Source organism: Argiope bruennichi, chromosome 9, assembly GCF_947563725.1.
Source record: "Argiope bruennichi chromosome 9, qqArgBrue1.1, whole genome shotgun sequence".
Lineage (NCBI taxonomy): Eukaryota > Metazoa > Arthropoda > Arachnida > Araneae > Araneidae > Argiope > Argiope bruennichi.
In genome coordinates this window covers 19,055,302-19,070,423 of record NC_079159.1, presented here as the reverse complement: position 1 = coordinate 19,070,423, position 15,122 = coordinate 19,055,302, and the positions used below count along the sequence as shown (strand labels likewise).

The following is a 15,122-nucleotide window of genomic DNA, read 5'->3' as shown; positions in this document are numbered from 1 at the left end:
TGCCTTGAGTAACTTTAATATATTTAAGAAACCCATCATAAAAAAAAAAATCTTGGTTGAAACTTTAACTTTGAAACTGAAACTTTAAAAATAACTTTGGTTGAAAAATGCAAAAAAAAAAAAAAAAAAAAAGTCTTAATTTTATGAATAGGGCGAAAAGTTTTTCAAGAATTTTACTCAAACTCTTTTTCTAAGCCCGGAATTCTACTGAATTGAAATCCGTCAAATCTAAGAAGTGCTGTGATCATCATTCCTCATCAATGTTCTTTATACATTAATCAAAAGTCAATAATTCAACTAGAATGCTGGGGAATCTAAATTTATTTTAATGATGAACCACTCAAGTGCGAGTTGTTATATGTATATCTAAGTAAATATCAACAGATATAACTTTGGATTTAACTGACAGAGTCATTTATTGAAATATGAGAATGCCTTATTTATCATTAGTAAGCCAAATTAATAGTTCACTGCATCCATTTCCATTTTAGCTTAATTGGCAAGAACAGATTTCAATAATATACCCAGGTTAAACTCCAGAAATTTTTGCAAACTTTTTTCTCTTTAGAATGACTAACCAGATATATCTTGGGTAAAAAGAGTCGCTTAAATTTTTTCCAATTACCAATTTTCTCCCCCACCCCAGATATACAGCTACGGCTGCTATGAACCTGGTGTCAGTTGAAGGTCAATGATTGATTAATCGCCAATGGAACTATCTTTGAACTCTTACATATCTTATCTAGTCCATTTAATATTCGGTTTTACATAAAAAACAAAGTTTCCTCTACTTATTCTTTAAGTTCCTGTAGGATTATTATGTAGAAGTTGCATAAAAGTAATTTAAATTTATAAAAAAAAATATCATTATTTTCTCAAACAAACTTTAGAAATATTCACTATATCTTCTTAATAAGATTTCGTCCATTAAACATGCATATTTGATATTGTTATTTTCTAAACTGGAACTGGTCTGTTTTAGTTGGAAGAAAGAAAATAAATGAGCTAAGAAAAAAAATTAATACTCTCTCTTCTTAATATGCTCAGCATCTTATCACTTCAATCTATATTCATTTATAAAAAATAACTTGTAATTACTCTCTGGAAAAAGAGTCATTAAACCTTTGAGAAGAACTCAAGAATGACATAAAATTAATAATTCTCATTTCAATTTAATGTTATATGAAAAAATTTCTATATTCTGGAACTTGGCTTTATATGGTTTCTAGTGGCGTGGAGCTGCGATTTCCTAGTATTTACGCATTGTAACCCACTTTTTAGAAACCGAATCTATAGAAACCCAATTGAATTTCGGAGCATTAAATTTTTCGAAAAGCATATGTTTTTTTCATTTTTTTTTTCAAAGAAGCATTTATGAGTTAAAAAGGAAAGTTTGTGAAGAAGCAAAATTATTAATAATTATAATATTTCAATAAAATTATTTCTTATAAGTGAAATGGTGACGATTTTCAGCCTATATTAATCTTTTGCAAATCTTTCCTGAAGACACCTTAAAAATGGGCTAAGAAGCTACTGGCTTGGTGTTTGGTATTCGCTGACTTTGCGGGAACAGAAATTGTTTGGGGATGATTATCCCCTACCGATATCAGGGCTTGCCGCATATGAGATGGGTTGTACGATGGGTTTTTAATCGTTCTATTTATTGTTGATTCTCACCGAGTCTTACTAATGGAAAAAGCGTATAAATAATTATGCAACACGAAAAGTTTAAAGATAGTAAGTTTATTTTCGTATTTCTGATTACAACCCGCATATAAATCCTTTCTTCCATTGTCTAAAAAAAAAAAAAAAAAGATGAGGAATTGAATACAAAATCTCATTAATGTTTGTAGTTTTTAAATTTATTAGTTTTCAGATGTTTGAATTATCATTGAAAGAAGAAATAATGGAAGTAAAATTTCACTAAACTTTCATTTATTAAATAAATATGATTTAAATCCCAACAGAAATGTGTATATATCTAAATTGTTCTGATATATTTTGTAAAAGCTTGATAAATTTTAATAATTCGTATGTATTTTTAAATGAATAATGTATTATTTTATTAAATAAAATATAAATAAGTAATAATATTAGATAAAATAATATATATATATATATATATATATATATATATAATTGAAGAAAAAAGGAGAAAAATCGAAATGAAATCTACGATCGCAAATTTCAAGTTATCATGTGAGAACATCATTATTCTTTAAGTCATTATTTGTCTTAATTAATTTAAGTCATAAACCAGTTTAAACCGGTTTGAAACAATCACGAGTCTTTTCTATCGGTCTCTCTCCCTCTCTTTCTTTATATATATACTAGCCGCCTTTGGCGACCAGCCGGTTCGCCACTCTTAATGCTCGTTAAAATTTTAATAGTTAAATATTTTATGTAATTCCTACTTTAATAGCTTCTTCATTAAAATATTTCAAAATTTCAAATTTCAATTCACTCATAATATTATAAAGACCTTCAGTCATAACGTAATCTGTATCTCTCTAATTTTCTGTTAGCTCCCGTAGAATTTATGCTTTACGTTAAATTAATGTGTAAATGATTAATCTGCAATTAATATAATAATATTTTTTACTGAAACAAAGCATTTTCTTTAATAATATGATTACTGATAATAGAGTCACTGAGAGTTTAAACTTTATGGGCACTAAAGAATATCTTTCTTAATTTATGTATTATCTCAAGAATTTGTCAACAAAATTTTCTCACATTCATCATGAACAGATCGATTCATTAACAATGTTTCATTTTAAATGCATCAAACACTAAGAAAATAAAATGAATCGTTTAATATAATCGGTCGAAAGCAGGTTTTAAAAAACTACTTAAAAAACGATGTACTTAAAACTAGAAGCATATACAAAATATATATATATAACTAACATAAATACAATTTAATTACAAAAGCATGCAACTAACCTAAAAACAATTTAAATCATTGAAAACAGGTTAAAAAAACTATTTAAAAAACGATGTACTTAAAACTATAAGCATATACAAAAAATATATAACTAACATAAATACAATTTAATTACAAAAGCATGCAACTAACCTAAAAGTAATTTAAATCTTCCGTTGATAATGGTTGTCATGGCAACAATCGGAACAGAAGTGCATGCGTGAATTTTCTTCGCCAATTACGGTAACGCAATTGCGTGAATTTTTCTACGCCAATTGGGGTAACGCTATGCAGATTATACATTTTTAATTTCCTTTATTCTGTGTTATTTTAATTCAAAAGTATTTCAGAATGAATCTGAAACATGGATTCATTAACAATGTTTAATTTTAAATGCATAAAACATTAAGAAAATAAACAGAATTGTTAAAAATAATCCGCCGAAAAACGTTAACCTTAGTCTCATATCTGTTGGGAGAAAAAAAAACCTGAACTCTTACTCATTTGGCGGTGGGAAAAATGGAAGATTTTTTTGTCGGGAAAGTTAGTTTTTAAATAATAATTAAAATTCTAATTAAAATTTCAAAAAAGGGACCCCAGGTGCACATTCCCAACCTCTAAGGTATGCATGTACCAAATTTGATAGCTGTATGTCAAATGACCTTGTCTGTAGAGCGCCAACACACACACACACATTGAGCTTTATTATAAGTATAGATATGTATATATATATAATGATAATTTTTTTTAACTTTCATTTGTATTTTTTTCTAGCTCTAAAACAAAGTTTTGGAGCTTCGAGATGAAATAACAGCTATGATGTCATAGTTCTACGTCAACCTTTTATAAACGCATCTGCTGTCAAAGAAGCATACGTAATAATAATAATAATAATAAAAATACTGGTAAAAGCAGGTCACCTTTTAAAAACGTATCTGCTTTTAAAGAAGCTTAGATAATATAAATGCAATACTGGTAAAATCAATATTGTTTTATGCAGTAAGCAATATCTGCGATTAAAAGATGATGATGAAAATTGCCATTTATGCTTTATTCATTGCCTACGTGATTTCGATCTTCAATATTCAATTCCTACGCCATTTCGAATTTCAATATTCATTGCCTACGCGCTTCAAAACCCCCTAACCAAAACAATGTCATGTTCTCGCATGATGAAAAGAAACATGTAGAACCTCCAAGAATCTTCAAGAAACTTGTTTTGGCGACACTACGAACATGATTACTTGTTTCGTGTGTAGACAGAAGGAATGAAATGGAATGCGACGGAGGAAATGGAATCTTCTCTTTGGATTCGATTCCGTAAAAAAATTTGAACTTACCAAAAATATCTAATGTAACTGAAAAAAAAATTGCACGACTGTTGAAATAAATATTTTCTAATTGTGGTTTATGATTGATATCTTTTTTATAAAAATTGGAAATAAATTATTAGTAAACCTCCACTATTTAGTGTCAAGTAGATCAAACAATTTTGAATCATACAAATTTTGAAAGAAAATGTTTCAATGTCCACATGTTGTTTCATTCAATGTAGTGAAAATTGAAGTTTCGTATATTCTTTATCAATATCTGTTAAGGAAATCACTTCTGTCAAGAACTATCAACATTCTTATACTTTTTTTACATAGCTGCTCTACAATAGTATCGAATATTAAATGATACAAGGCTTTCAACTAGGTTATGATTGTATGGAATTTATTATCTTAATATCCAATAATCTCAGTGAATTATTTGTCAATTTATAAGTATTTGAAGTTTTGTCGTTTTGTAAAAGATGTATTTATCTCAAATCAAACTTAATTAAGGATAAAAGAAAGAAACATTGATTTCAGTCTAATAAAAACACAAATATCTTCGGAAAATCACATACAGAAAAATGTTTGGTTCTTCTAGATATAAAAGTGTTTGAAAGATAATTACACTTCAGTGAATTATATTGGGTTTTGACTTTGTTTTTATTTCTGCTTTAGATTTCAATTAATACTTCTTTTGGTTCGTTTGCTTTTTTTAAGGTTCGTCTTTCTTACAGAAAAACATTTTAAGGGGGTCCGGGACACATTTTGAAATTTTTTTTATTAATTAATTTAAAATTTTGAAATTTTTTGTACTGATCAACCATTTTATTAATAAGCAAAATCACAACACAAAAGTTTTCAAAAATTTGTTTTAAACTTAAAATTTAAATTTTTTTTAAAAAAATTGATGTTGTTTTAAATCGATATAACTCAAAATATTTTTGATCAATTTTCAAAATTTTTTCATTAAATCAAACACAAATATATATTCTTTCATTTTGATTCGGCAATTTAAAAAAATTTAAAAAATTTGAATGAAAATTTTGAAAAAATCTTGGGTACTTTTTTTAAAAAAATTCATATTTTGAAAAATAATTTTTTTTTAATTTGCTGAATCAAAATTAAGGCAAACAGTTTGAAAAGTATGTGTTTCAAATTTCAGACCTCTATCTTTATATGATCTGGACTTATATCAATTTGATCACAACAAATAATGAAAAAACGCAACATGGTTAAAAATGCGTTTAAAGTTTAAAAATAAAATTTATAAGAATTAAAACTATTTAAATACATTTAAAAGCTTCCAGATGCATAAGAGACGCCTCCCTTCCTCACAAGTGTTTATTTTAATTTAATTTTGCATTTACAATTAAGAAAACAAACTTTAGAGCAGAAAATTAAAAAGCAGGTTGTCTCATGAAATGTAAACACAGAGGTTCTAATAAACACAGAATCTCTTCGTTTCACTTCATTATTGAAGGAGTTGAGTTGCATACAAACTAAATCTAGGATTTAAAATAAATTCTTTTAAAATTTATTTAAAAAAAGATCAAAAATTAAGCTAAAACAGTGCCGGGAAATGTATGTTTACATTTAAAGAGATGAAGTTGCCATGGCAACGTCTTTTTGCCAGTTGGAATTTCAAAGCAGTGTTCAACAAAAATTATGATATATCTCGCTCTAATTAAGACAGAAACATGATTTAAATGTTATTTTAAGCAGAAAAGCATGCAGAATTTTTTCAGCTAAAAAATATTTCGAAAATTTGAAGATTTTTGTGTCCCAGATCCCCTTAACGTAAAATAATTATATCTGCAAGTGATATGTACAAAAATTACACCGGAAATTAAATTGCTTTTGCTAATTTGCTAGTATAACTCTAGGTGATTAAAAAGATGGGGGAAATTCACATTAATGAAAATATGAAATTAAAGTAAAATGCTCCTTGAATCATATTTAAAATTTCAAAATATTGAATATTAAGACCAGTAAAATTAGCGAAATTTTTTGTTGCTGTATAGACCAGAGTCTTTGGATAAAGCTTGCTTGATTGTTCATCATAACAGAGATGGATAAAGCTTGCTTGATTGTTCATCATAGCAGAGATGGATAAAGCTTGCTTGATTGTTCATCATAACAGAGATGGATAAAGCTTGCTTGATTGTTCATCATAACAGAGATGGATAAAGCTTGCTTGATTGTTCATCATAACAGAGATGGATAAAGCTTGCTTGATTGTTCATCATAACAGAGATGGATAAAGCTTGCTTGATTTTTCATCATAACAGAGATGGATAAAGCTTGCTTGATTGTTCATCATAACAAAGATTTCTATTTCCTTTTCTACTTTTATTTAAAAATTATATATGAAAGTTTTAACTTGGGCAAAAAATGATGGAATAAATTTTATCGTTGCTGTTTCATTGTCTATTCTGGATTTTTCATTCTTTCCGATTTATTTTCAGTTTTATTTGCTTTTCTCCTCATAAATTGTTAATCAAAAGAACAGCTCAAATTTCCACATTTTGAAAATGTCGTACTAAATTTTTGACTTTCTTGTCTTGGGAAAGGAAATTATATGTGTGAATAATTTGAAAAGATGCAATTTCAAACATTTTAGAAAATTTATTTTAAGAGATAATGATAATTTACGTAGTATTTATTAAAAATTAAGTTTTATAGTTGAAAATTCATTCAAACCCATAACACAATAAATTATAAATTTAGTGGAATAAAACAGGTTTAATTTTATTATTATTATTAATTATTTGCTATTACAACTATAATTATGAAATTTTTTGATTGGCAATTTTGTGGAATGGTGAGCTAACTCCATTAGCTTTTAACCACAAAAAGTAATCCAAATCAGAAACCACACTACATATTTGATCTTGCGAGATATTTTTTTTAATGTTTAATTCGGGACATATATAGTGATACCATATCCTTCAGGGTAATTCCGTAAAATCTTTCAAAATCGTTTTAAAAAGTGCAGATGGAAACATGTTGATTAATAGAATGTGAAATTCAATGATGATACTTTTTTATAGCAAAGAATTTATTCAGTTTTTCCATGTGATATAAATATAGATAGTTTATAAGCAGAGCCATATAAAAAATTGGCAACTCTCATAGAAAGATACAAAAAGGTGATATATTCTACAGAATGGCATCAGTTTTATTAAATAAAATTGATGAAAGAAATTTAATTGCTGCAAACGTTAAATGTGGAAGTAAAGTAAATGAATTAAGGAAATAAAAGATAAACGCTTTAATAGGTAGGCATGCGATTGTTACTTTATCTATGACCAAAGCTCTACAAATTATGAAGAACGAAAAGAAGAAATGCAGAAGCTGTAATCATCAGAATAGAATTAGAACGTGCAAGAGAAAAAGTATTTACAGCATTATATGAACATAATTCAAAAGATTGCTTGGCTACGAAAGAATTTGAAAAAAAAAGAAGAAAAAGTAGACAGTGCAAGTAAAAGTAGAGAAAATTGTCTGAGATTTGAAATCACAAAAGAGGAATTATTACATTTCGGAAAACTTTTGAATATCAAAAGTTACTGGAAATGTCAAAGGATTACAATAGGACACTAAATATAAGAAAATAAGATGCACGCACGAAGGTCAGAATGTAAAGGTCATATGAACATAAACAGACAAAAGATAGAAGTTAGAATACAAAAGAAAAATGCAAATTTTAGTACAGTATAAGAATAAAGCTCTAGATTTTCAATTGTGCAAAACCGGACAATGGCGAGATATATTTACAGGCTCAATCTAACGAATCGGCTATCATAACCTCTGATAGCTCCACCAACCAAGGGTGCTCCATAGTTGACTACACCTCCATAACCTCCCAAAAGACCACTGTATCCCAAGGCACCTCCGTAGCCATTGTATCCGAGTCCATAACCTCCATATCCGAGGCCATTGTATCCGAGTCCATAACCACCATATCCAAGACCTGCATATCCAGCATTCAATCCATAGACAGCTGGTGCAACAGCTATACCAGTTGGCTGAGAGAGGAAAGGTTCAGCTGCACCACGGGCATATGGGTCGTTGGAGATCATTTGAACAGCAGCGGGGTTTTGATTGGCGGTTCCAGGTTCGTTGGTCTTCACTTGAGCTCGGAAACCGGCATGGTCAGCTACGTAGTTGACTTGACGGGCAATTCCTCTGTCATCAGTGAATCCATAGTTTCCAACAACTGATCCGACTCCATCGCCGGATTCTTCTCTGTGTTGTTCTCCATGATGGTCCTTAACGGCGTAACCGAATTTGTAAGGTTGGGGGTGATGAATCTGAAAAGAATTAATAAAATTCATGATATCAAGCAAAAACAGAATAATAATTATAAAATTCCATAATGTATTCCTGCATGTGTTCTTTTATATCTTACCAATTTTAATCTTTCCGACGATTAGTAATCAAGAAAATTTAAATATTTATTAATAAGTTATTTTAGTTCGTTTATTCATTTCTTCAGAAATGGATATCGTAATAAAAGAATTTATAAAATATCCATTAAAAGCAATGAGAAATATTATATTGTTAAAAGGAACATACACGGATGAAAATGAGAAAGAGCTATGCTTTATAGTTTGCTTTCAACAATAAATAATGTAATAATTTTAAAATGCTACGAAGAAATATAAAATTCATTTCAAAAATGTAACATTCATTTTCATAGCTAGTGCATTTTTACTCATATTAATTATATTGTTTCCCAAAGCATTCATTTCACTGAAGTAATTTATTTCATATTTTAATTGAAGCTTGCAGACTAATAGCTTCTTAATATTATCTATAAAATATCATATGCCGTTTTAATAGTTAAATAATTCTTTATCATTCCTTTGAATTTTATAATATTTGTATCTTATTCTATTTCTTACTACTTTTTTACAGTGAAGAAATTTAGGTTTTTATAACAGCCTTTAAAGCAACTGCGTAAATCCTTATTCAGGGTGAATTGTTTTGTTATTCAAAACGACTATTCTTATTAGTTGTCATTGTTCAATATTTTTTAATTAAATCTATTTTTAGAATGTTAAAATTAACTCAAGGTTTGACTCAATGTTATTATTAATTTTCATCCGGATTAATAAACAAATTCATGAAACCGCTATTAGATTTAAATGTATTACTGAATTTTTTACTAGATTTAAATGTATTACTGAATTTGTTACTAGATTTAACTGTATTACTGAATTTGTTACTAGCTTTAAATGTATTACTGAATTTGTAACTAGATTTAAATGTATTACTGAATTTTTTACTACATTTAACTGTATTACTGAATTTGTTCCTAGATTGAAATGTATTACTGAATTTTTTACTAGATTTAAATGTATTACTGAATTTTTACTAGATTTAAATGTATTACTGAATTTTTTACTAGATTTAAATGTATTACTGAATTTTTTACTAGATTTAACTGTATTACTGAATTTTTTACTAGATTTAACTGTATTACTGAATTTGTTACTAGATTTAAATGTATTACTGAATTTGTTACTAGATTTAAATGTATTACTGAATTTTTTTACTAGATTTAAATGTATTACTGAATTTTTTACTAGATTTAAATGTATTACTGAATTTGTTACTCACTTCATGGCCACCCATGGCACTGGCCAGAGCAAAGCAGGCAATAAAGGCTAGAGCAAACATCTGGAAAAAAAAATAATCATCTCAGTTATACTCATTACGAAATCTTTAATCAGTAATATCACATTAAGTGATATATTAAACTCCGTAAAGCATAGACGATCTCTCAGATGAATGTGTAGGATTACATTAAATGTCAAAATTGGGTGAAAATAGTTTCGTATCGTTTTAGGTGTTATCGTATACCTTCCAAGAATGAAAATTATTGGAATTTTTCGTTCAGTCCCACATCAGTAATTATACAGGGAAATCAAATTCTTATTTTCAAAGAAAACCATGATTGAAGCTTCAATTTTTTTTCAGAATTCTGAATTTATTTGTCCTTTACCTAATATCATTCGTAAAAAATTAATTGGCAGAAAAGAAAAATTGCATAAGAGTAAATTTTTTTTAGAAATTATAAAATATTTTAATCAACTCGTAATAAGGTAAATTAAAAATAAACTTCTGATGGTTTCTAAAAAGAATAGAATAAAAAGAATTTACAAATAATTTTTGTTTCTGTCACATTATGCAAATAAAGTACTAACAAAAACAAATATAAGGTTTAATATATTGGAAATAAAAAAAAGGCATTTGATCTGAAAAATCGTCGTTCAAAATTGGAGGTTTATAATTTCCACTAGAGCTGAAGAATCAATTGTTCATTTATTTTAAAAGAATATATTTGTGTAAAAACTTCAATTTTCAAAACTGCTGTTATATGTAAAACAAAAAACAATTTCAGTGAACTGCTTTTAGAAAATATAGTTTTATAAACAATCGAACATAAATATTTTTATTGATGGTCTCTTAATAGTAGATAATGTCTAGCCTATTTTCCATTAGCAGATAAAAATTTTGATTGTTTCAATAATTTCATAAAATTCGAGTTCCTTGTTTTAAAATTTTTATCTTTTTATCTTTAAATTGCTTTTAAATGTAACAATCAAAATTAAAATATATACATATTATTGATCTAAATCGATAAGCCAGATTTTATTATTCTTATTCATTAATGGTGATGTGCAAATTTTATATTTAAAAAAAGTTATATGAATGCCATTATTTAACAGATGCATCTGATAATTTTGTGTGAAAAACCAACTATAATTATTATAAATTAAATAGTGCTAAAAATCATTAAATATAATTTTTGAAACAACGAATATTGTATATGATATTAGAACTTCAAATCCTTTCTTTCCATGGCAATTACAATTACTACAATTGATATTTTTAATATTCGCTCTCAGAAAAAATCAATGCCATTAATTATAGATTTATAATTTAAAAAAGGAATTATTGAAGTATGCTATGAATTTAAAAATGTTTTTCAAAAATAAAAGAATGATTTGAAGTAAACCTACTTAGAAGTGCCATTTTTTAAAAATTGATTTTGATATTTTGACAAACACTATTTATATTTTCAGAATAAATATCATTTTCATAAGAATTAATAATTCATAAAAAAATTAATTAAACTAGTGATATTTCAAGTCTTTTAAAACTTACGATACGATACGGGATATAATTATACTTACAAAAAATTCTAGATATAATTGTTTATATTATTAAAAAAATTATCTTTCTAAAGGAACCTAAACCTATTTTTTAATAAACAAACTTTTCATAATTTAAAAGAATACAATACCTTTGAAGTTTCTGATATTCCCAAGCTGAGGATACTGACTGAAACCAAACTCAGTTTCCTTTTATATATGCAGAAACTAACGGATTCTCTGGCCCAGTAGACTGATGCAATCTATTTTAAGCTGCTTGTTTGTGATGTAAATCGCAATCTTGACATTGATTCTTAAGATACCACGTCTACTGAATTGTAAAAGCTTAATACTGTATTCACCAAAGCATTGCTTTTCTAATTCCTTTTGTAAGAGATAAATTTATGAAACTGTTATTTCTAAAAATAAAACGCAATAATATGATGAAATATACCTCATTTTCTAAAAATTCTGTTTCATTCGATTAATCACTTTTAATAAATACTTTCTTGATTTCGAAAGAATTGTAAATTTTTTTGATATAATCGAGCTGTTTTCACTTAGATTTTCTCGTATAATTCTTCAATATGACACATTTTGAGTAAGCGTTGTTTGTTAGATAAGATAATCATTTTTTTCTTCTAATTTTTTTCGAATGGTTGTCATTTTTGTGTTTGTATCGCCTGAAAACATTCGTTTGTCCCTTTCTCGTTGCGTTTCTCCGATTTTACATTCATACACATGGGATTAGTGACATTGGCAGACAATTATCGTCTAAATGGATTTGATCCAATCTTACCTTATCCTACCTATTTTCAATTCTAATAAACATAATTGAATATACATTTTAGATTGCATTTACTTCTGTCTTATTACATTTTTTAAGCTTTTGCATCCATATACATACAGAGATCCAGACAGACAGATAATGATTCTTTCCATGGATTTTATTCAAAGTATCTTTGATTCTGGAAGAAAATTTAATTTTTCAAATTTAATTTATCTTACTTTTAGAATATTTCCGGTTTATATTCAAGAAAGACCTTAATTTCAGTATCTACTCCCATGATTTGATGCAGTTCTAAAAACTTCGTTTGTGCATGGTATTGTCTTATTAACTCTACAAAATTTGTTTTGTTTTTTAGTATTTAGACACTAATAAAAAGTCAAAAATAATTTTTAAAAAATTTCTTGGACTCAATAAAACATATAATAAAGACATTCGTGAAAATCATCATATTATTATTTTTTTAATTATGTTACATTAATTTAACATACTTTGTGCTCGAGAGAATTAGAAGTGTTGCTATAACTTGCATTTATTATTCAGAATGCAGTTTTCTTATGAAATGAAATGCAAAAAATTTGACGTTTTACTATGATTTTAATATTTTATTTAATAATATTATTTCTACAGACTTAATCAATGCACATAATTTCACTGTCACTTTAAAACTCGACTTCAGATATCAACTACCATGTATCTTTAAATCACATTTAATTTTTTTGTGTTGTATTCTTGATATATAAAAGTAAAATATATAAAAAGAAGTCACTTTCATGCAAGTATTGCCTGAATTCATATTTAGAGTGTTATGTTAAATTTTCTTAGTAATTTCAGGTTTCGTTTGTATCCAAATGTTTTATTTAAGGATTTGTTTCTTTTGTTCTTATTATCAGCAAACAACAGCCCTGTGAAAAAGAAAAAAAAATATTCCCACTTTAAATTATATTCCAAAATGAGTTTTCAAGTAGTTGTATTAGAAAAAATGCATTCAAAAATTTAAAATTATGACTAGTCAGGCATTTTTCTAGTATCTTTACAGAAAAACTGGAAAACACTGAACATTAAAAAAAATTATTTTGGACATTTGATGCACATTATTTGGTAGAAAAAAATTTACAAGATCACAATAATTTTTACAAAGAAACTCAATTCCATTGATGCGCTACAAAATAGAAAACTTCTTTCGAAAAATTTGAAGATCAGAACGAAAGCTATAAAATCTTCATATTTTTGGAAAAGTATATTGCTTTCTACTGCACTGTATAGTAACAAAACTGCGCATTCCAATTATTTGGAAAAAGAAAATCGCTTAAGAAATGAAACCTTTATTCTGTTTTAGAAAGATAACATCAATTGTTTTGCACCTAAACAATATAAAAATCCGATATAATCTATCTTGTAAAAATTCGTTATTTGCGATACAAAACTCAGCTATTTTCTTTGATAAGAAGTTGATATTTCTTTAATTGACTGCTGATTAAATTCTAAATCCAAAAGAAAGAAATATCGTATTTTAACAAACACATTCCTGCAAAAAATTTCAAATCTGTCACACCATAAAGGGAGCTAACATGATTAAGCAAATTAATTTTTATTACCAAGAAGTTGATTTAAAGGAGAACATTTAAAAAGTAGTAACTGTGAGAGAAGCAGAATTACTAGAAATTAGTAAAAAAGTGACTTAAATACTATTATTTAACAATTTTGTTATCTATTTTTTTAACTGAGTTAAATTGAGAGCAATCTGTTAAGAATATCTTTCATAAAGAAAATAAATAGTATTTTTTTATTAGAATTATTAATATGAAGAATCATTTCGCTTAAAATACAATAATTATATATTTTTCTTGATCTGGCAAAATTTTTTACAAATAAAATTGAAATTATGCAACTGTATCGTATTCAATACTATATGTATGCGCAAGTGGGTCCTGTGCAATTATTTTTTTAATAAATATTTTTATAATTAAAACTATTTTTTTATTAACGTTTGAATGCATAATAATCTTTCCGAAATCATCATTTTTAAAAAAAAAAAAAAAATGTGAATGGCCTTTTGAAAATTATGAACAAGCCTGGATTTATAAGGAACATGAGGAGCATGAAAATGATTCTTTTAAGAAAATGAGCGAATGATGATTAATATTTTAATAGTAGAGCTCTCACTATTTATCGGACATAAAAAAATAAATAGGGTGATATAAGTAAGAAAAATTAAAATACTTTCGAATTGCTGCAGATTAAAATAAAGCAACATGAGTTCATTACTAAATGTAAAAGTTATTAAAATTAAATAATGAAAAAAAAGCACATCTTTGATGATGAACATTTTTTTTATATACAACAACATTTGTAATAAGGAGAATTTTCAATGTCTGCTGTCATTTTTAGCAGGAATTCATCAAATATGACTATAACATAAATTTTTCACAAATTTCTATATTATTTATTGTTAAAGCTCTTGTTATTTTAAATGTTTTTTTTTTAAAACTAATGATTGAATTTGAATGAACAATTGTTGAATTACTGAATACAATATAAACCGTTTTAATAAAGACATTATCATTCTATTACATTAAAGAATTTAGTTATTCGAAAAGCTATGTTAAAACTGTAATTAATCACAATCGAAGTAGAAAAAATAACTTTTTGGTTAATTTGCTTTGGGAATAAACTTCAAATAATAACATATTTTTTTAAATTTTAATATAGAAAAAAAATGATTGCATCTTTCTTCCAAAATTGAGCTTTTATAATTACCCACTCCTTTATTCTTTTTAATCCTGCATTGTTTCGGAAACACATCGTCTTAGAAAATTAGACAATATTTTATCCAATTGTAGATTTTTAAGGTAACTCATATTTCCTAAACTCTAAAGGGTTTGACAATACACGATTTAGAAATTAATGAGGCGTTACTGAGACACAAA

At 26.7% G+C, this 15,122-nt stretch overlaps 1 protein-coding gene across 1 annotated transcript; it reads right to left on the bottom strand.

The window, feature by feature from the left end:
- Positions 1-8,015: 8,015 nt before the first annotated feature.
- Positions 8,016-9,927, bottom strand: LOC129984886 (cuticle protein 16.8-like). The gene is made up of 2 exons (XM_056094842.1): positions 9,868-9,927; positions 8,016-8,555 (listed from the first exon to the last, which is right to left on the bottom strand). Exons 1-2 carry the CDS (start codon positions 9,925-9,927, stop codon positions 8,016-8,018), a joined length of 600 nt encoding a protein of 199 aa, XP_055950817.1.
- Positions 9,928-15,122: the final 5,195 nt, after the last annotated feature.